The 24246-nt window shown below is 36.8% G+C and overlaps 1 protein-coding gene across 3 annotated transcripts in view; it reads right to left on the bottom strand.

Annotated features, from left to right (window-relative positions):
- The window catches only part of DMD (dystrophin), a gene marked incomplete at both ends in the record, with an annotated part of 1177430 nt that overhangs the window by 359133 nt on the left and 794051 nt on the right, over positions 1-24246 (bottom strand). Inside the window, 2 exons of one of the 3 annotated variants that reach the window (XM_082480534.1) lie at positions 1210-1445; positions 21503-21611. In XM_082480534.1, the coding sequence (XP_082336660.1) occupies positions 1210-1445; positions 21503-21611 (345 nt within the window). Of the gene's footprint in view, positions 1-1209; positions 1446-21502; positions 21612-24246 lie in introns of those variants that run through there. The other 2 variants (XM_082480533.1, XM_082480531.1) reach the window with 2 other exon arrangements.

Genomic DNA, 24246 nt, shown 5'->3' with positions numbered 1-24246 from the left:
TCAATAACATAAATTTTAAAAACAAAACAATTCTGAAAAAGATGAAAAGATAATGTACAAATAAGTCTTCTTTGGCCCTCAAACTTTTCAAATGTCATAACAGCTATTTTAATGATATTTTAATTAATAAAACACTATATAATTCTACACAGTATATATTGTGATCATTAATCAAGATGAAACAAATATTTTACTAATCTAGAAGGTAAAGCAAACAAAAAGTCTCAAAAATTGAAAGTTTAGACCACTAAAAAAAGGGAAATACAAGAAAACAAGCAGAATGAATCCTATGAGACATCCACATATTTTAATATAGATGTTCTTACAAAACTGCTTAGTATAGATAGGCAGAATGTGTCCATTGTTTCTCCCTCTCTTTTTAATTTAAGCAAAGAAAAAGAATGTCAATATCTTCCCTACAATAAATCAGATTATGTTTATTAGGAGGAGGATGAGGAGGAAGCAGAAGAGAATCATATAACAGAGAGTCCCAAACTCAGTTTAGAACTGAACTGAATGGAAATTTAACACTGAAAAGTTTTGCACAGGCAAGCCAAATCTTTTATATTGAGCAACGTTAAATCTAGAAGGCAGGTAATTACTTTCAAGCTGTATAATACCAAATTACTTTTATTGCTTCTGAGAAGCTAAAGTTTAGCCTTTTTTTTTTCCTTGCACACATATTTCCATATTCTTCTGTTTTCAAAGATAAGTAACACTGATGCAGTTTTCTTGACACAACACTTGCATTAATGAGCTGTTCTTTTCTTTAAGACAACTGAGGAGCTTTTCATAACCCAACAGCAGCAGGATATAAGCCTCTCAAAGTTATTACAGAAGCAACACAAGAAAAGGTATGAAACAGGATATCTTTCCTGATGGCAACCTGGAGCTTACTATGCAATTCCTTCTTTCTCATGAGGTTTATATTTCAACCATTGGCTTGCATATTCTTACAACACAATCAGCACAAGCTATAGAAAGATAAAGAGATCTGCCTTAAATACCAGAGAAATTATTAAATACTCTTCTTTTTTTCTCAATTAATTATCTTAACATTTAATCCAACAATTGTGTTTATGGGATAAAGTAGCTTAAGTAACAACTGTATGTATTGCAGCCTATCATCTCTCCTGTGTTCCTTGTTGAAATGATTTAATATAAAAAGATCATGAAGCTTTCAACTTGAAAAATCGGTGTTTCTCATACCTTTTGTTTGATGATCATGTCGTTGATATCATCAAGGTCACCTACTATCACTCTCTGAGATTTTATCTCTCGATCCAGTCGAGAAAGCCAGTCAGTGAGTTCTGCCCATGCCTTATTGAAGTCAGCCAAGGCTGGAACCTCCAAAAGCACGGAAGATGGCATTTCTGGTTTGAAGGTGGTGGTTTCCTTGGTTACCCTGGTTTGTGTATCCACAGCAACAGTTTCACCAGAAGTTACTGAAAGAAAAAAATGCTAAAATTACTGAATAAATGAACTATGATAAATGTTTATTTCAGTAACAGAATTTATGCAGTAGAAAGGGTAACACAGAAATAAGCTCATTTCTTGATGTTATGTCTACTGGAAATATGAAAATTAAGACTACAAGAAGAGATTAATTCATTTTTCCACAGTATTTCTATTATAGTGTATGCTTAACATTCAGGATTCTTAAGGATGAAATTTGATTATGCTAAAAGACCAGTGGGACCCAATAATACTAGCAAAGATCTCAGTGTAGTAAGAACCTCTCACTCAAGGTCTCTGAACTAGCGAGTCATCTTCCAAAATCCAGTAGCGTGGTCGACTCTGTCGAGGCCAGAGGCAGATTGAAAAAAAGTTGGTTGCAATGTATCACAGCATGACCGTGTATCTAGAAACAAGTTTCTTCCACAGCCTCTAGTCACTCTGTAGCTGTGAATTTGTCTCACCAACGATCTTCCCACTGTTACCACCAGGTATTTCCCATAGGCTCTGACCAATACGGGAGCTTACACAACAAGCAATTCAGCCTTGGCCAATTCTTGATTTTTCCTCCTCATAACTTGAAAATATTATGAGCTATATTTGGATATTTGTGATTTTTTTTCCTTCTATTTGGAGAAAACGGACATATCTTCTCCTTTGTGTCCTTTCTTGCTCTATTAACTGGGTTTTAAAGAATCTGTTCATTATTCTTTGCTTGGATTGAGGGAGTACCCAACACTGAAGCACGGTATCTTTCTCTGCAGTCAAAACCAATGAGAGGTGCCATAGACAGCTACCATTGGACAAAGAGACACATAACATGTAATAATTCAGAATTTCAAGACTGATTTTTACTTCTCAATTTTTGTTCTTTACAAATAGATGGCTAAAAACTGTTGGGCTATTTTTGCCAAGATATTTGTTTGCATTTTTCCTAGTCTCCTTACAGAGTAGAGAAAACCTGTTTCCTGCACTCTTCCTGCGGGGTAGCTTCTCTTAAACAGGAAAAAAAAAAACAAACAAACCAACCCAAAACAGTGTCACACTATGGACAGTAAGGTTTGGGTTTTTTTGCTTTCTAGTACTTCTGAGAGCCTGATGGTTTTCCCTATTGGCATTCATACCATTTCAGCAAAGTCTGTGTCTGAAGTCTGAAAATTCAAGCAGCAGGTGAGGGTTCAACAGTTTGGCCATAAAACCACTTGAAAGATTAAAACAATCGGTAACATTAACTGATCTCGCCAAGGAATTTAGCAGCCATTTTTCACTAATGAGAAAGGGTTTGAGTTACTTCACTGGGGAATCAGTGACCCTCTTCAGCGTGGCAGGAAGAGAAAAAGCTGTGCACAAGCATCTAAATGACTGTCACTGTAAAAGCACCAAAAGATGCTGTCAGCATTAAAAATACTGTATGATTGCAAACAATTTACCAAATCAACTAACATATAAATTATTTATCTAGCTTGAATACATGGCAATATTATACCAAAAATGACTGCTGCAAATGATCATTTTTAATGATATACACTGCAATTAAATATATTTATACACTCATCCATATCATTATTGCATTTCTGAAGTGCATTCCTCATACTTTTCCTTTCTCTACTTTAAAATCACATACCTGTGGATAACTATGAAGTAAATTAAATATTGTAAAAGGCTGTTCTAAGACAGCAAGTTTTTAATTAAAATCACACAAACAGATGAGAAAATGTATATATCTTTTTCTGACATGGAAAGAGGTTTGTAAGCATTTTTTTTGTAACATGACACTTTTTGCTATAACAGTATGTTGTACCATTAAAGATTAGCAGTTTTTAATGCCAAAAGCAAAACAGGTAACTCTAAGGGGTCTCTACCTTTCACACTTTTACTTCATTTGTTTATATTTTTACACACAGACGTGAATCGTTAATAATAATAATAATCTGTACTCATCAAGGTTTCTTTCATCTCTGTTGAAATTACTAAAGATATTTTCTGCCCTATTCTATTACTTTTTATCTAAATTGTGCAAATGAAGCAGAGATTAGCTCTACTCAGTACTGGTAAGGCCACACCTGGAATATTGTGTCCAGTTCTGGGCTCTCCAGTACAAGACAGCGATAGAGCTACTGGACAGAGCCCAGTGAAGGGCCGTAAAGACGATTAAGGGACTGAAGCAGCTCTCACAGGAGGAAAGTGAGAGAGGGCAGGGACTGTTTAGCCTAGAAAAGAGAAGACTCAGGGCAGATCTCATCAACATCTATAAATATCGGAAGGGAGTGTGCAAAAAAGAAGGAGCCAGGCTCTTTCCAGTGGTACCCTGTGACAAGACAACAATCAACGGGCACAAACTGAAATGCAGGAGGTTCCCTCTGAATATCAGGAAATGCTTTTTGACTATGAGGGTGACTGAGCCCCGGCACAGGTTGCCCAAAGAGGTTGTGGAGTCTCTGTCCTTGGAGAAACTCAAAAGCTGCCTGGACATGATCCTGGCCAGCCTCCTCTAGGTCGCTCTATCTGAGCAGGGCAGGTTGGACCACAAGACCTCCAGAGGTCCCTTTCAACCTCAACCACTACATGATGCTGTGATTATTCAGTTCCACAGAATGACTCCTGACATAGGGGAGTTTTTAACCATATCTTTTAGTTCTTATATGCCACTTAGCCTATAGCTGTTAGCCCAAGGTAACACAGAGGGCATTCTGTGATCAGAAGGCAAGGTACTGAACTTATCCTTCACTAATGGACACGCTTGGCTGAGTTTATGGCCTTTAGGCAATACCTAAAACAACAAGTTCCAACTCACAGTTCAAAGTCTGAATGTTTGGATTTGTGCCCCCTCCTCCCTTTTTTGGAGGAGATGGGAAGCAGGTGTTTAAATAGTGAGCAGTGCTTAGCACCCCAAAGTTTCCTCCTGCACTGGCTAGAGAGCAGCACAACACTATTAGGTGCCTCGCTTTCACACTTTGGCAGTAGCAGCCATCATCTCTTCTATCCCTCTCCTCAAAGTAGCAATACACTATTTGCTTTCCTTTGGCTGTCAGCAGGTGAAGGAGTGAGTTTGGCAACTATCGCTGCAGGGGAGGAGAAAAGGGGAGGAAAGATCAAATTCTTCCACAGGGTGGGAGGTCATGAATACCTCCAACAAATGGATGGGTTCCACACAGTAGCCAAATCAAGCTAAGGGCCATCAAACAAAGGTAACATTTAAAACAAAGCAACATCAAACAGCAATAACGAGGAAGGAGGGAACACTGTATTAAGATTTACAAGGCAATGAGGAAGGAAACTACATAACGTTCTTTTAAGGCAGAAGGGACTTACAATAGAGTTACTTTTCATACATGTACAAACAAGAACTATTTTGTTTGTATATTCACATGCTATTTTGTTCACTTGCTAATGTACATTGAATCTAGAAAAGAATGTCAACATGAAAAAAAAAGTGTAGTTACTTTAACTGACTTGGCACTTAGAGCTTACAAACTTCAGTGGTCTGAAATAACTCCCAGAATATCACTGAGAAAATAAAATATTAGTCATCACTTTCTCTGTCTTCATTGCTATGTCCAGAATGTAAGGTGAATTCCAAAGGGGTCACAGAATAATTATTAATGTCTTCAGAACTCTACGCAGTGTTTTTCTGCCAATATAGTAACTGCAGTTTAATGGGAATGCCTTGGTTATACACTTTTAACATTTACTATCAGAAAGCTATTTTATTTTTCATCTTTGTTTAGCAGGGGGAGAAAATGGCAGAGAAGTCTTTGAGCATGTCGATCCCTGCTAAATGTCATTTAATTTCCTGAAGGACAAACAAATGAGCAACGAACAGAACCTACTAGCAATAAATAATGAAAACAAAATATACTTTTTTTTTTTAATAGATTTCAAAATATTTTGTTTTAATGTTGTCCTTTAGAGCCTTCTGTGTTTGATGTGTTTTTGTGTCTCCCTCTCTCTGAGCTGGGTATTAAAAATCTGCCTGATATCTAGAGAAAATGATATACCAAAGACATAAATTCACAGAATTGTCTATATTGTCTCACCCTTGGTTTGGAATTTAACTTCACAGATCAGTCACGATTTCCTGTAACAATTCCAAAATGTCATCTTTTTTCACCCTCTCTTCACATGAGCTCCATAATACTGTGGGTCAAAGTGATTAAGAGCAAGGCTCACTATTTGTAGTGAGGTATTCCATATGGCCAAGAAACATGCAATTACTGAAAAACATAAACAAGTCTTTCATTCCAGAACTTTACCAAAGCAGCTAAGTGTGAAAAGTATGCATTAGTGTTGACTTCCAGTCTTTACCAAGAGATGGATACTTAGGTCCACTTCCATCTGGCCTAAAGTTCACGTAAAGGCCTTGTATTTCCTCTGTGACTTCAGAGATTCTCAGACAACAGGAAAACAGTTGCTTAGTTTGGCATTCACATAGGTTAACAGATGTTGTCTTATCTCAGAGGAAATTTCTATTCTCATCAGTATTTCAGGTAAATTGAAGAAAAACTTTCTAAACTGGGATTCTACAGAGCCTCCATAAGTAGATTCAGTGTGTCTGAGAATAATAGGAATGTGTCATGAAATAGAAATTCAAATATTAAATGCAGAAAAAAGAAAAACAGAATGAAGCCAACCACAGGAATGCACTTTTTCCCCCTCTTCTTTTATTCTGCTTATTTCAGTGCTGTGTTTCAAGAGATGGTCAAACTGACAAGTCAGAACAAATTAAACTCCTTATTTAGGTACTGAACAGGAACAGAATAGACAGGAAGAATGACAACACTCCCAAAAGCTTCAAACCCCTTCTTCCAACACCTCCTTTCAAGCCAAAGTCCTTAAGCAGAACTGACTCACTTCACAAGAACGTTCCTAACCATCCTTCTGAATGATTTAAGTTGTGTTAAAGTTTTAATTATGTAAGGTAACTGTATCTACCAGGTGAAAGCTTTTTGACAAAGAAGAAATAACATAGTAACTGGATACAGATTTTAATTCAATTTGCATGTCTAGCTTGGGGATTTAGTTCCACGGTTAGCAGTACCAGTTAAGGCATAGGCCAGCCTTAAATCCTTTACATTCACTCACTAAACTTCATTTCTGTTTTAGTCAAGGAAACCCAGCTGAGCTTTACTCACGCTAAGGAAAATAGAGGAAGAATACCTGTACTCTGTGGCATACGCACAGACAACATCACTCAATAAATTTGTTATTTTTACACAAGCAACATTGCCTTCTCTAGTCATAGACCAAATGAGCATTCCCTCTGTGGGCAAACCAGCAGTTCACTGATTTGCTTGGCACACTATGCAGGTTTTGCTTATTTCAGTGGAAGCCTTAGTGTCATCTTAACAACACTTCAGCCTCGTGAACTTGATCGGGAACAATTAGACTCCGCAATAGCAGACAGATGAAGATCTATCACCTACTAAAGCATATTTTTTCCTTCGATTTTTTTTCTTATGCTGTGTCATTGCAGCCGATTTCTTCAGGGTTCAAGCATCCACGCTCATATTCTTAAACTGCAAGCAGGCTTCCCTGAGAGAGATCTGGGAAGACAGTTCTGAGACTGATTTATTCCTTAGACTTGTCCCAGTGATAAATGAATAGTCTCATCTCTGTCTGTCCTTGAAAGTTAAGGATATAAAGTTAAGAGTACATTAAGTTCCCCCATGCAGTACAACCCTTCCATACAAGGTGCTTCATTGCCAATAACACTTTTTGCAGCGGGGGCTACAGCTACCTGCCGGGTGTTCTGGGTCACAAAGGAGTACTGATAGAAAAGTAATAGAATAAAAGTGGGCAACGCAGCTCTGATTAACTAAAATAAAACATAATTTATTACAAAAAACCCAAAACCTGATTTTGAAATCTGAAAGCAAGGATGGGGGTTTTCTGGTAATCTGAACTCAGAATAAAGTCTTTATGTTGGTCAAAAGATTATTGCCAACACAATTCCACCCACGGCTCTAAATGTGGAAAATATGCATCCGTAGAGCATTGTACCTCTAAGCTAACATTTTATTAACATTTTAATCAGCTTTTAAAGACAAAAAAAACTTGTTTCAAAGTGAGTCTTTTTCTGTTTGGATAAAAGACCAATGTCAGATTGACCAATGTCTGATTGTCTTAGCCTTGAATATTTATGAAAAACAATTCCTAGGAAAGATGAGTTAGTAACTGTATCATGGATTTTTCATAGATAGTATTTTTTTATAGAGTATAAATGGATAACAGTTAGTACTTGATTTCATGAACACTTAGGGAACACTCACATTATGTTCTATTGTCATGAATTTAAAATACAATTTAAGTTCCTAGACTTCCTTTGTATTCAAGAAGCTCTTAGTGATTCCTAACAAGTCATTATGGACTATATATAATTTAGATTAATACAGGTAAAAAAAAAAAAAAAGAAGCTGATAATTTACAGGATTATTAGTTACAGTTTAGATCTAAAATAGTCTGTGCAGTGAGGTGAAGAGGTGGACCAAAACTAAAGACCCCATAATTCTTAGGGATTTGAAAGAAAGTGGAAAGTCAAGATTAAAAACTGCTAGGAGAAAAGAAAAAGATTTACAAATGAGTGTATACTGTTATATTTGAAAAAAAAAGCAAAAAAACCATAAAAGCTATGGCTCTTACTATGTTACTATTATTACATTAATAAATAACATCATAACTTTAAATTTATAGTAGGAAGTTAAGCATCCGCTTTCTCAGGCTTATCTTTCTCTGTCATAGAAGAGAACAGGTAGAATTTTCTTGCTGTCCTCTTTTTCATATGTAGAAGCATGACTAAGCTGTTTATTGTACAATGCATTTTTCCAAATTTCTCCAAACACAACAGAAAGATGTTTAAATATCTTTCACTCAGTGTAAAGAAAAGCTCTTGCTTTCACAAACACTGGATTGCAATGGGAATAAGAACATATGTCACTGTCTGTCAGAAAAAATAGGTAGACACTAGCAAACACTAAGAATTTTAGTGATATAAATCATATAAGTAGGCTTGTGTGCACCATAACGTAAATAACATTAAGGTGAAGTTAACTTAGTGCTGCATAGCAAAAAGTTAAGATTATGGCCTTTTGTTAAGAAGAGCTTCTGCAAATACTTTCTCTGTATGCAAGATACTTAAATGTTAATTTATTTGATGAGATTACGGCCATTATAGGAGGGACTTCAAGATAATTTCCATGTACAGAAGTTAAGAGTTTTAATGACTTACCCTTTGTGGAAAAGAATCAGGTTGGAGAATACTTCAGCAAACTGGACATTCATAAGTCCATGGTCCCTGATGGGATGTACCCATGAGTGCTGGGGGAGCTGACAGATGTCATTGCCAGGTCACTTTCTATAAATTTTGATGGATTGTAGTGACTGGGAGAAATGCCTGAAGACTGGAGGAAAGCAAATGTCACTTTTACCTTCAGGAAGGACAATATGGAGGACCAAGGGAACAACAAGCCAATCAACCTCACCTGGGAGCCAGAGAAAGTGATAGATTAACTAATCCCGGGAACCATTTCTAGGTACGCAGAACGGTGATTGGAAATAATCAGCATGGATTCACCAAGGGGAAGTTCTGCTTGACCAAACTGATCACACCTTCTACAATCAACCAGATGGCTTGGGAGATGCGGGAAGAACACTGGATACTGTCTGCCTTGATTTCAGTAAGGCTTTCAACACTGTCTTGCATAAGATTCTCACAGAAAAGATGAAGAAGTATGTGCTGGATGAGCAGACAGTGAGGTGGATTGAAAACTGGCTGAATCACTAGGCCCACAGGGGGGTGATTCATGGCATGAAGTCTAATTGGAGGCCATTAACTAGTGCTGTTCCCCAGGGGTCAACATTGCGTTCCGTCCTATCTAATATCTCCCCTAAGGATCTGAATTATGGTCCAGAGTGCACTCTCAGTGAGTTTGGAGATGACACAGAGCTGGGAGGAGTGGCTGCATTAGGAGAAGTGTTGCCAACAGGTGGAGAGAGGTGATCCTTTCAGTCTGGAATACTGTGTCCAGTTCTAGGCTCTCCAGTACAAGACAGCGATAGAGCTACTGGACAGAGCCCAGTGAAGGGCCGTAAAGATGATTAAGGGACTGAAGCAGCTCTCACAGGAGGAAAGTGAGAGAGGGCAGGGACTGTTTAGCCTAGAAAAGAGAAGACTCAGGGCAGATCTCATCAACATCTATAAATATCAGAAGGGAGTGTGCAAAGAAGAAGGAGCCAGGCTCTTTCCAGTGGTACCCTGTGACAAGACAACAATCAACGGGCACAAACTGAAATGCAGGAGGTTCCCTCTGAATATCAGGAAATGCTTTTTGACTATGAGGGTGACCGAGCCCTGGCACAGGTTGCCCAAAGAGGTTGTGGAGTCTCTGTCCTTAGAGAAACTCAAAAGCTGCCTGGACGTGATCTTGGGCATCCTCCTCTAGGTCACCCTGCAGGTTGGACCACATGACGTCCAGAGGTCCCTTCCAACCTCAACCACGCTGCAGTCCTGTAAAGCTATATTCTCAGTTCCACACACTCTCTAAAAGCTGAATTGGAAATAATGTGAGGACAGAGAATGCTTTAGGAACGAATGAGCTAAGACTGAAGATGACACACAAAAGTAATCCTGGCATAACGTATGTAAACATTTGACTGATTGCTCCACGTGTAGTGGAAAAAGCTTCAAATGTGCAGTACCCTATCCTAGTTCGACTATGACTCAAGCAGGTGCAGGTATTATAAAACCACTTGAAGACTGCAATATATATCTGTAAACTAATGTTGCATTAATAACTCTTGTTCTGTTGGATCTATTGTTCTATTCAAACCTATTTGAAAGATAAACCACTTCAAAGTTCAGTCTCCTTTTAGTAATATAGCATGCCATGCTATTCCCTGTGAACCTTTCCTTAGGCAAAGTTCAACATGATTGATGGGGCTGCTAAAAATTGAAAAGCAAAAGGCTAGGGTATAAATGGATCACTTTTAGTGAGTGTAAAAATTAAGCAGACACCGAAAATAAAAAAAGGTATCACAAGAACCTTTCAAATACTAGCTACATGGTGGTTCTAGGATCAATTTATAGCAGTATCACTGATTCCAATACCAAGGCTAATTTAACTATCAACATATACTTAAAAAGTTAGGTGAAAACAATATTCTGAAATTATATAGTGTCACCACTGGATACTCATTATGATATTAAGATAAGGCTTTAAAAATATTCCAGATGGGAAAAAAAAAAACCAAAACCAAACAAACCCCAAACCAAACAAAAAGCAAAACCAAGTACATTCAGTTTAATGGTTAATATTTAAAAATCTCCCTCTTCTATAAATAAACTTTCTTGGTTATGCAAACTATATATAAAACATGACTGTGTTTATTACTCTTTTCTGTTCAGCAGTTTAAAGGGTAGCTGAACAAATATCTGCAATATTGCCACCAATATTTCTGCTACAGCAAAAATAATAATTTTTTGATACCATTAGTATTTCTATTACAAATGTAAAAGCTGTTTCAAGTGCTGAGATACTGGCATAATATAAACTGGTAAAGTATGTTGAGGCTCTTATTTATTGCAACAAAAGCAAAACTAATCAGAAATGTTTGTTTTTGTTCCCCCCTCTCCCCAAACAATATTGTCTTATTTCTTAATTGTGATGTGAAGTGCCAGGAAACCCACAACTGAGAGAAACAATTTCTTTCTGGCTTGCCTGTGCTCTATATCCTCTATTGTCATTACTGATTTGAGTCTTCCCTTAGGCTCTCATGACATATATTTTAAAAGGCAAAGAAGGAAAACTTCCTGAAGTAGGGAATTTATATTGTTTCAATTAAAATATCTAAAAAATATTATTTCTTATTAGGGATGTGACTAAAATCTGTTTCTGCTAGTTTTAGTTTCTCATTTGGTGTATCTTCCATGTGGAATATTTCACATGCCTGGTCAGAGAGGTTACAGAACCTCAGACTGCATATACTGGTTTGCACAAAATAAGGTGAGATTACACTGTATATTAAGTGATTTGTATATTTATTGTGTGGACTATCACATGGAAATTTTGGACAAAACTCTTATTTTATCCATAAAGTAAATACAAACCTTTGACTAAATTGCTATAAACATTTGTTTATGGTGGCCTGTTACAAATAGTTTAATCTCTGATAAAGAGTTTTACATTTGGCAATGAAGAAAACAGTTGAGAGCATTCAATGCATATTAGTTTTCATGTTTCAGGATGATACATGAGCTTTTTTCTTAATCAATCATGAAATAAAGATTTCCCTTTTTTAGATAGGCATAAACATTTTAACCTTTTCCATGAGAAATTTGAAAGGAAACCTTAAGAAGGCATTACATCAAGGCAGTCAGTCTTTTGGGGAACAGAAACACAGATCCCTAATTAAGTTTATCCCTAATATCTAGAAACGCACACAATCATTTCTGGGCAGACAGAAGAGTTTCAGTTCAAGGAGTCAAACATTATTTTTTTAAAAGAGCCTTTTTTCCTGTTGTTACTTTTTAAATGCAGTATTATTTTACCCCTACAGAAAGCATTTTTATTTATTTTTTTTTTTCGCCAAAGGATAGGAGTCTTTTTGAGTAAGCAGCTGTTACAAAACGGTTTCACAAAAATGAATGTTTTGTACTACAGCCATTGTGGTGTTCCATCAAATTCTGTCACATACTTGCCTTATAAAAAACGTTGTGACAACATCTGTCACAAATGATGCAAGCACTTCTCAGTACTCCTTTTGTCAGTAAAAGTAACAGGTTCCTTGATTTAGTATGCAGCTTTCAGTTGGACGTCAATCTATATGACAACAATTTCGAGTGTACCACTATTAGCATGTAACTGAATTTTGGCAGTTAGTTCTTTGATATAAGGAAAAACACATATTGCCAGCAGCTCCAATTTTTACATCTCATGAAAATCACCTCTTCTAATTTTCTAAGATCTACAAATTGATTTAAAAGGCATAAATTGGTATCCTAGCCAAGGGGAACTCTGAAGAAAAAAAGTGTGAAGAAATTGTACAGAGACATAGAGTTAAGAATACTTAAGAATACCAAAGAGTCAGTGGAATTTTAGGTATCACACAGGTCTTAAGAAAAAAACAAATGTTGCCCCCCCTCCCCAGAAAAAAACAAAACAAAACAAAAACAAAACAAACCCAAACCCAAACCCCAAACTAAAACAGGTTTGAAACAGGTTTGAAGAAGCTTTGAAAAAAATCAGAGTTCAGTGATTAGCTAATTTAACAGCAGTATAGTATTCGTGTATTCATGACAAAATTTCCAAGTCTACCTTAGAAAGTCTTAGAAAGGATAGTTCTGCAGAATTAAAAACAGTTGTTCAAAGCTAGAGAAGGCAACATCATCACTGCCACTTTGTTTTTGATGAAGTAATTCCTCAAATCACTGCAAGTACCTTCTGTTCTTTCATCAGAAATGTTAAAATATCTTGCCTCTCAAACTCCTTTGTGAAACACTTGTCAAGCTTTCTCATAAAAACACATATAAAGCTCTACTTCTCAGGTCAAACTAATCTCTATTGCTCTTCCAGCTATTTTAGTTCAACCTTAGGAAAAATTGTCTTCGGGAACTTAAGTGTCACCTGACCACTGATCTATTGTTGAAGGAAATATCAGTACTGCAAATCTCCACCGGCATATCTCCATTACTGCATGTTCCCTGCTACTCCACACTGATACAAGCAAATACAGCAGCCTGGTATTTCAGTCACAAGCTTCACATAAACAGCAAGACTAAAGAATTTTCTAGCTGGAGTAGAAGAGGAGGTTTTCATTTGCCATCGTTTCCTCATTTTAGACTTCTATAGTTTAAGAAAGGAGTCTGTCTTTCTTTCATCATCGCTTTCTGCTCTGACTAGAGTAGAAACGTTAGAATCAATTATGAACTTTGTTCCTCATTCTCTGTGGCCTCCACTCTGCTCGCGATCTGTGATGGCACTTGCTCACACTCTTTGGTTGGCTGTTTTTCTGTAGAGCAGACCTAAGTCTGCGGCAGATCCAGTCACCACGGAAATAGGAGGAGGGACGTCAAAGAGCCTTTGCGTTTCTCGGCAGGATACGACCAGGATGGCACAGAGCACTGCTCCTATCAGAAGGAAAAGGCAGCTTGCTTCGCTCTTTTAAAAAGACAAGTCAATAAGGAACAGCACACAGGTCAAGAGGACCCCGCTCAGAAAGACCTATCGCTTTTTATTATTCTAGCAAATTAACGAGATTTTCACATAATGTAGTTGCCAACAGACCTAATTACTATGTAAAAGAAAACACAAAAAGGGAGATTACTGCTATTTGCCAGCCCATGCTATCTGGATAGTCAGATATTATAGTAATTCATGTTACTGTAACAAAAACAAGGGAGAGAGAGTGGGTTTAAAGCATGGGGAAAAAAATGTGTGATGTAAAGCTAGAAGCTGAGGGAGAAAAACTGAAAAAGAGCATAAACTACCGTTTTATTACAGATACTTTTTTTGCCAGGAACTCTAACGAGAATCCCTTTTTCCATATCTTCCAGAATGAAATAATTCAAAGTCTTGATTCAGTCTATCTGCATTTTAAAAATGATGAAATTTTGTTGTTGCCCCATTTCTTGAAAATTACTGACATTGGATTCTGCTGTGTGTGCAGAATACAGTTCTAGAGAAGAATAAACATTAATTTAATTCCTTCCTGAGCCATATTACATGAGCCATGTAAAAAACGACCGACCATAACTACAACTTAGTTCTGTGCTCTCACCTGGTATAGGTTATCAATAATAGTCTGATGAATTCTACAGTATGCTATCATCTACATTTCATGGGATTTAATCAAAATGAATCCTGCAGAACCTGCTGCTAACTATTGATCAAGAAATTAAATGGAAGAAAACAAGCTGAAAAGCCTGATCCTCAGAAAAAAATACCAGATCGTATTTAAAAAATGGAATAGGTGAAGGCAGTCCTTTGAAAGACTGATGAGAGCATTAATCTTATTTACATCATAAATCTTGACAGCTGCACTTTCAACAACTTGTTACAGCATAGAAAAAGTAGACCTAGATTCCATATTGTCTTTAATAACAGCAAAGCAGCCAACTCCTGTTCTCACTTGCTGATTTACATTTCATCATAGGTATGAGTATAATAAAAGTTCTGAGTAGTAACCCAGAGTGAGTTTTATTTCATCAACTGAGCCCTGAAAAAACAAAGTAAAAGTCTACATTTCCTTTGTAAACCGCACTGTCAGACCTGTTTACTACAGATACTTTCAAAGCATAACCTACTGCAAGACCCCTGAATAGGATGTTAAATATAAAGTTGTAACCTTTTTTTTTTATTTTATTTTTATTTTAAGCAGGCTTTTGTGGCTTAGGTATATTTTGCATATTTTGCATGTATTTCTCACCTGTCAGATAATCTAGAAACAAATCCTTACATCAAGATATGCTACAAAGATCAAGATAGAAATTCTGACAATCATAGAGATTTGCGTTTATAAACTTGCTTATTATGTTTTTATTCACACAGCTCTGAAGGCATAGTGTCAGCTTTTTATCTAGACTCTTTTCATTACTTCTCCCTGCTGGTGTTGCAGCACATGCTGTGAATGACCTCCAGAGATTCCTGAAGCTATATGCACAGAGAAAATTGAATCTGAAAGCTTTATTAGACAAGTTTGTCTTCAGCTTGTGTCTGATGTCAGTTGTATTGAAAAATAGAACTGCTTGTGAAACTGGGTCCTGACCTTGAAAAATCTCCAATCAAATGGTAACAGATTCGGTTTTGTGCCATATTGCTATTTGTTAGAAGCGAAAAAAGCTTCTTAAGGAAAATCAGATGGAATAATCAGGCAACTTCTTTCCTGAACACAAGGGGGAAAGTAGATGTATGGTAATGTACACATAATAGGGCCAACTCAGGCTGGCATCTGCGAAACTCTTTACTACAGAAGCCTGTAAAGTACAATGATTCAAAACCAAGAAAATTAAAATTAATTATATAAACCATTATTTATTCATTCATGGAAAGCAGCCAAAAGAAAATGCAAAGACAACAATCTATTCCTTTATTATTCCACTATATATGAGAGTGAACAACCTTTGTCAGGCCAATTTGCTTAAGGAAGATCCTACTCTTACTGCTCTCCACTGATTCAAGAACTCAAGGTATGCTTTATGATACTTCCCTATTGCATTGTTCCCTGTTCGTTTTCTGTCTTGCATTTTTTTTTCAGTAAAACGTTTAATACAGTTAAACTGAATTTTAAATATTTTTTTTTAAATTGACATTCCCTTTAGATTCCACATGCACAAGTATCAGAAATTATACAATTCTGGATATGGCCGTTATTGGAAATAATATTTATCTCTATTACAACTCTTATCCTAGTGGTCTTCTTTACTGGTGTCCTAAAACTAATGTTAACTAAAATGGACTACTGGAAGTAGCATTGCCTTCTAATTGTAGAGCTACTTGTCACAACAGATGCACGCTGTGGATTTTTAGCTGTTCAACTCTGTGGAGAATGGTTCTGCAAAATGAAATATCTACCAGGGCCCCCACACAAGCATTTTAATAGCTGATATCACAGTTCTTTTAAATGGCGAATGTTATGTGCAATATATTTTTAAATATCAGCACATGTTTGCATTAGTATTGAAAACACTGTGGACGCACATGTTCCTAGACTGTTCAGTCTTCCCCAAGGAATCATTTTCAGTGTTCTTGGTCTCAATTATACTATGCCAGCTGCTATAAACAATACAGACACTTTAATATCTGATTTGTACATTTGTTTTTAATTTACCCTCTGAATACGCATATTGTTATCTTTTCAGGTGCACATAATGAAACGCACAAAGATTTTTAAGGCTAGCATTTGGAAATTCTGAGAAATACAGTTCTGAACTACAGCATATGCGTTCAGTCAAGCACTGTGCATAATATATAAACAATGACTGCTTCAGAGCACATTAGCTATGAAATACTACAAAAAGAAAATAGTATCTATTATACATTTTTGCCCAAAGCTAGTTGTTGTCATTTTGTTTCTTATGTTTTTGTCATTGTCTCTTGAATATCTCTTAAAAACAAATGACTTGTTTGTTTTTAAAGAGACTGTGGGACATTACACGATGCAGCTCTGAAATCCACGGGATGAATATATTTCAACAGTTATAGTTTCAAAAATAAAGAATCCTTCATTCCCACTGCAAATATTAAACCAAATATCGTATCAGAGATTTAACAGCGCAGACTTCTTAATGCAGCATACTGCTATGCCCAATCTGTACATCTCTGTCTCAGAACTAACCAATACAGATCACTCAACTATGTGTTTAATATGAAAATAAAAGAAAATTCCAGATGCCCAAAATACAGACACTAGCACTACAGAAGCACTTTCAGCTTCTGAGGTCACTGGATTTTAGCTTTAAACCTTATTTCATTTCATCAAGGTATGTATTTTTACATATGTGCTTTTGTTTGCTGCTAATTTTCTTCAAAAACCTACAGTCTCAGGAACTGAATATTTTTAGCAGCACGAGCACGTGTTTCTTATGTTATATTACATTCCAAAAAGTGCATATGAATTTCAGCTGTATTAAGCCACAGCGGTTCATATACTCAGTAACATGAGTAATTTCTTTCAAGAACCATTTTGTAAGACCTCACAAGCCTAGAACAAAGCAGCATGCCTAGTTCAGGTGGGGACTTGTTTCATGGAGAAATGAGAGGCAAACTAAACTTTCCCAAACAGAAGGAGACATACCTTAGGATGCACTACTTCAACTAAAAGATCAAAGGACAAGCAAATAAAATTATATTGTCACTAGTTTCCCCAGATTCACAAATATGTTTCTTTCAATTCAAACCCTAAAACTCGAGGTATTACATACTCTGGAGCTGACTCCTGTGATTGTGTTTCTATGCCCCAGTCGAATATACGGGCTAATAAGCAATGAGTTCTGTTTTGGTTAAATCAGCTGGGGATTTACTGCAGCTCACAATCCTCATGTTACACCTTGCTTCTAATCGACTCAGTTTGACACATCACTCTTCTTCCATTCTCCCTTATACATTCTAAATCCTGAACAACCTTCTTCCCCTCTACATGGAAGTCCAGTCTGTGGCTCTGTCCCTGCAGTCTCTGACCCCTACTCCAGCACTGGACAGCTGTAGTTGTATTCATTCAAAGAAAGATGACTAAAGCCAATGGCTAGTGTTATGAGCTCTGGTGACGCAGTATTAGCCACCTTCAAATTCTTTGTATTAAATATAAAACAATGAACAATGCATATGAAGCCTTTCTGTCAAATGCATCTCTAACTCTGCTCCAATTTATAAAAAAACCCAATCTTTCTCTCTGTCATTTTTAGACCTGCTACAAACAATGCTCCAAAATAAGACTAATAACTTGTAAAGTTTAAAGGGTCAAATTCTACTTAATTTCAGAAGTAATTTCACCACTGTAATTGACACTAACTCTCACTCTACTTTTTTCTTCATTTCAGTCATACATTTTTCTGTTTCACTTGAGTAGGCATTTCTTTGAAAAAAGACAAAAACTTGTGTAAAAATTCAGGGGAAAAATGGAATTGACTGTACATAAAGTACTGTTCACTGAATAAGTTAAACAAACTGCAAGAGTACCAATATAATGTACCGCTCACAGTTTTATTAGCTGTACATGCAAAATGTAAAATTAGTTGACAATGTATTTTCAACTGTATTCATTCATAGTTATTTCTAAAGTTTCACTAACTTCAGGTATAGCATGACTGAAAATAAATACATATCCTTTTCAAGAAACTGTATTTTCAAGTACAGCTCTAAATGAAAGCAGTCAAACTTCTCCCTTAACATCTTACTTGAATGAAGGCAAATAATGGAAAATGTCTTCTTCAGGACCAAAGTCAAGAATGCCTCCCACCCCACAATGTATTCACATGGGCTTAGAAAGCACTATATAACTTTACCTAACTTATTAAGTAAATACAGTGGTACCACTTCAGTACAAGAGGAGTCATATGAATGCTAACGATACTATTAAAATCTGTCCCTCTTGTAGAAGCACATTCCAAAATTACATTTCTCTCTGCTTAAAATGTTTTCAAACTGCTGGCTAAGCATGCATCAAAGTATTTGGATAGAGACATTCACACAATTTCACGTTATCATGTCAAGTACAGATAGCAAGTGTGATTTCCTTCCTGAATCATCTTGTCTTGGAAGTCAATCTTTGCTAAGGTTTTAGACGTACGCTTCAGCTAAGTACGTTTTCCGAGCTAGGAAAGCAGTTCTTGTTCATTATGCCTGAGGGCACACTGGACTAGTGGGATATTAAGGACTTTTTTAGTGCTTAAACTGCTGAAGAAACTATAACACACAGACCTGGAAATAATTATAAACAGGGTCCTTTACCTCTGTCACAGCCACCAGACGATATATTTAGTAAGACCCTCTGGCTGAGATCTTGTAGCCTGACTAGACTGAATGAACACTGACAGGGCAGTAGAGGTTAGCCAATTACATCTTCATTCCCTGGTCTCAAACACAGACGTCAACATTATTAAATTCTGATGTCCACAGAGGTCCCTATAGAATCAGGAAGTGAATAATGACCAACAGGAGATACTGCCATTGTTTCACAGAGTCCTTACAAAATTTTTTTTTACTTTTTTAAACACAAAAATACTTAAGTAACACATACCACTTTCTATCTTTTCAGAAACCTGCTGTCTCAGCCTGGAGAAGAGAAGGCTCAGGGGAATCGTATCCATGTTTATAAATATCTGATTAGTGGAGTAAAGAAGACAGCGCCAGACTCTTCGGTGATGCCCAGTGACAGGATGAGAGGCACTATGCAAAAACTGAAATACTAGAAATCCTATTTAAATAAAAGAAGAAACTTTTTTTTTTTTTTTTTTTTTTTTTTTTTTACTGTGAGAGTAGTTCAACACTGGAACAGGTTGCCTGGAGAGGTTATGGAGTCTTCATCCTTGGAGATATTGAAAACCTGACTGGACGTGACCCTGAGCAACATGTGTTAATTGACTGTGCTTTGAACAAGAGGATTAGATGTCTCCCCAGAACTCTACAGTTCTGTGACGATACATCTATAATAATATGATTGCAGTAAACTGACTCAAAGAAAAATTATGAATTAGTGCTACAAGCACAGGTTCAAATTTTAAGTGCTCTTGGCAAAAGAAAGGAAATCAATCTTACTTCCTGGTTAATCCTTTATAGGACACCAGCACTTTCATTTTCTGCGTGTTTAATTCCATCTGCTGAGTCTCAGAAATGTTAATAGTCAGAGTCTACATCTTGAATTAAGGTAAATGAGTAATTTTGAAATTCTTCAGCTAAAGATGAGTTAACATAGTAATCTATTGCACTACTATTCTGTCTTCTCTCTTGTTCCGTTATTACCATTTCCTTTGTAACAGCACATACACAACTCACAAACTCCCTCGCCCCGGAATCTAACATAACCTGCTGACATACAAAACTGACAAAGCAAGTTTAGTGACCCAGCACGGCAAAAAATGATTACGCATCTCCTTCAGTTCCCTCATGTCATTACATGAATTTCAATAGCATGCCTTAGAACAAAATCCTCTAAAGCAAGGATACTGCTGTACTGCAAGTTTTAAAAAATACTAGTGGTATTTACCCCTTTTTAGAAAATTGAAATGTTTGCCACTGGAACCGCAGCAGTTCTAAATGACTAAAACTAAATGATAGACCCTCTTAAGTAAGATTCAACATGTCATAAGCAAGACATCTGCTTTGCTTGAATTTATATATGCTGTTCTGACAGAAGTTGGACTGTGTTCTGGTACCGAATATTCTGGATTCTGTATATATGCTATAATTATTTACTTCTCTGTGAAAAGATTTTTCTGCTTTGCTGTCCTAAAGAGTCACTAGTAGAAGGCAGAGAATTCCCCAATGTCAGCTTTTCTTGTATGCTACCCATTAAAACACGTCAAAAGCAATAGGGATCAACATCCTACAAGTAATCAAATCCCAGATGACTACTGTACCCATAGCCAGAGTTATAGGCAACCTGATGGGGGTGGGGGCGAGGCGAAGCGGGGCGAGGTGGGGGTGGATTTCTTTCTGTTCCCACATCTGCTGAGCAGCTTTCCAAATTGTACGGGTGAGTAACATTCTTCATCCAAGCAACGGTGATAGTTCAATATCAAGTAAAGCATCTTAGAGACTTTAGAAACTCAGATTTATTCCAGTGTTTCCATTATGTATTTCTTTTCCTCCCATGCTTAATCACTACATTTCAAAGGAAAGCAGTGGGAAATAAAATGCATTTATCAAGGAGATAAAAACGAGTTTGTAATCCTTGTAGGGAACCAGCAGGTGCAAAGAGATATGAGAAGAATCTAATATAAATATTGTCCAAATAATTTAAATTAAATGGGGATCAAGTCTCTTGTTGTGGATTCATGAACTCAAGACCCCCAGAGATGTATATCACAGACTTAATATTTAACTGCAGAATTGCTCTTGCCATGTTGTTATACAACCTTTTCTACCAATACACAGCTTTGTCTTGAAACAGTCTCAGTTTATTACCCTATCATAAAAAGTAATTTCAGAATTTCATTGTGACCAATTTACATCCACTTTACCTGTAATATTATTCTATTTTAATTTAAATAATTCTTCCCCCTTCATAGTATTTCCTCCATGAATATATGTAGAAAGTCAAAATCTCATCTCTTCATAGAATAAGGAAAGAAGACTTTGAAAAAATAATAATTTGAAAAGCGTGCTGCACTCTTTCCATCAAATCCATAATCTAATTTGTCTTCTGGGACACATTACACAAAATAGAAAGGAAAAAGATAAAAAAACAAATCAAACACCACACTATCACACCTCCTGTATACAAGCTAAAGCTGAAATTTGTAAGGATGCAGAATGAATTTAGACAGTCTCCAGCCATTTTCATTTTAACTGTGTGATCGGTAATTAATTTCAAAATAGGTATATACTGAAGCACTTACAGACACCTGAAGAGAAAAGGCCAAACGCTCCTAATGCTGGCTTTTCCTTTAATTGCTGAATTAAGTGGTTTATTGCCTTCCAGTCAGCATTCAAGTCTTCTAATTTTTTCTAGAATAGAAAATAAAAATATATTAAATCTATAGTACATAAATTAATGTAAATGAATGTAAAATAAATTAATTTAACTTTTTTCCCTCCATCTGATGGACTACCTGAATTAAAAAAAAAAAAAAAAAAAACACAAACAAAACAAAACCAACAAAAACCAGACAACAGAAATGTAGAAACAGCAATTAATTTTCACAAATGGGAGAGACGGATAAGAAAAATCCTTCCCAGTTAGGCTGCAGAAGACCTTCATGGTGTCAAGGTCCTGAAAGCATCTTTCCTCCTCAAAGTTCGGCTGCTGAAGCTCAGAGCAAACTTAGAGCCAGTGCAGCTGCCTGACTCTGATGACAGATTGACTTCGCGGGACCAACCTCAGCCCCTTCCCATCCCCATGGACCTGCCCAGACACCAGGGGCTGTGACTGACTCTGGTTCCCCTCACCAGGCCTGATCCTGACACCCCCGGTCTGCCCTGCTTCTTGGCTGAGGGTGGCAGGAGGGTTCCTTGGCTGGTGCGACCCTGTCCTGCAGCCCAGTGGGGAGACCCCACCACTGCCTGCTCCCAGGGAGCATTGGCCTGCCCTGCTATCTGGTCAACGGGCCTGCACACCATTTTAGGGAACACAGGATGACTCCTTCTTCAACATATCATAGAGAGGTGCAGGGTTTTATCACCACGAACCTTAGATGATCATTTTTTAAGTTAAAATAGAAAGGTGAATTATGTATTTAAAAAAAACTTGTCAGTAAACCCTCTGCAATTTGTAATATCAAATGCAGAACACATTCCTCCATCTACTAAAAAAAACCAAACCAAACCAAACCAAAACAAAACAAAAAAAAAACCCAAAACTAAAAGGAAAGTCTTAGGAGTCTTCAGGGAGTCACTAGCTTCAGTGCGTGTGCATGCAGTCCTGACTGGTAATGGCTAAGCTGTTACTTTTAAACAAAATCTAAGTGCAAGTCTGGAGTGTGAATTACATCAGTCCTCAGATAACCCTGAGAGGCATTTAAACTTGAAAATGTTGTTTCTACCCCTCTTTCTTCCTTGCTTTAAGGACAGTAGAGAAGGATGAAGCATTGCTAATTCTATGCTGTCATCTCTAAACTCTTAAAATGACGACTATATTTCTTTTTTAAGATGCTCCCTGATTGACTGCTACAAAAAGCAGCACAGTGTACCAGTGCCACTCAGGAATACTTTTAGTATTCTTGTGTCCAATTCATGATTAGAGATATAGTCTAAATCACAATCCAGCCGTGATACAAATAGGATGCCTATTAAGAAAGGTACTTTAATTACCTACAGACTAAGACAGCAGAGGTCAATAGGAGAGGGATAGGGAACAGTACTCATTAAATTGCGGTGTGTACACACACACTCATGCACACAGACACTGAGGTAGCACAATTTTATATTCTGATGTGTCAGGGGAACATTTCTAGAATCTGCCTTAAGCTTTTCTATAAGTACTCCAAACCTGCAAAGTTCTTTTGTGTCTGTCACCAGTGGAGGCCAGAACATTACCTGAGACAAACTCTGGACAGCTTTTTGTGCAAATTTTTTTGATACGGCAGGAGAGAAAGAATACAATTCTGCATTAGGGAATTAAACAACTTATTATCTTTAAAAGCAGCTTAAAAACTGCATTAAAAATAAAATCAAAAGTCAGAAATATCAGAAATTCTCCTTGATAATAGACTATGAGGACTAGGCAGAAAAAGCAATCAGGTATGCATGATAAATGCAATTTATCATATGGCAATTCACGACCATACATATGTTTTATTTCTGCGTGGATTACAGACACACAAAAGCACACACTTTGGGCACATTTTATGGCAGATTTTAAATTTCCTTTTTTTTTTTTTTTTTTCTGCTGTTGTAACCCAAGAACCTACTTCCAGAGCTTAAAATGCAAAGGACTACTCCAATATCTATTAATTCAATAGCAGCAGAGAGTCCTTAAAAACAAAAGCTGGAGAGATTACAATATCAAAGTCTGTCTTCATTTTACAATATATTCACAGGAACTCAGGAAGGAGGTGTGGATGTTATAAATATAATACCGGTCCTCCCTATGAGTAGCTGCTTAATCATTTACGTGGATGTGAGCCAGGGACTTCTTTCCAGCAATGGCAAAATATAAAACATGCCCACCACAGACATTAGAGAAGGTTGTCTGAGGCAACATCTACGTCACTAATAAGAGAGTAGCTAGTTCCAAACTCTTCTATCAGAATTACAGTTTGATCCAATCTTGCATCTGCCATAAATTAGCATGTGTGCATTAAAATGTTAACTTCTTTGAGCACAACAATTTTGCTGTAATTGCAACTCTAGTGCTTTGGTGACAAGTAGGAATATCAAAATATGTTGCATTGAGGAACACTTTTATTGATTTATTGATTTCCTTTCAATGTCAGCACCTTTGCAATTTAAGTGAGGTTAGCATTTATACACGAACTAATCTCATTGGCAACATTAAAACTAGATAGGAGTATTTAGAGATAAATGATGTAGTCTTTTAAATGCAAGACTGAGGACAATGAAAATTAGCCTTACTACTTACTCTCCCACCCGACATGGGAATGGAGAAATTGAGTGCTGTGGCAAGGGAGCGACAGCTCTTCCA

This window comes from Vanellus vanellus (genome assembly GCF_965231255.1).
Source record: "Vanellus vanellus genome assembly, chromosome: 1".
In the NCBI taxonomy this organism is placed as follows: domain Eukaryota; kingdom Metazoa; phylum Chordata; class Aves; order Charadriiformes; family Charadriidae; genus Vanellus; species Vanellus vanellus.
The sequence above is the reverse complement of the archived record's forward strand: the minus strand, read 5'-3'. Positions and strand labels throughout refer to the sequence as shown.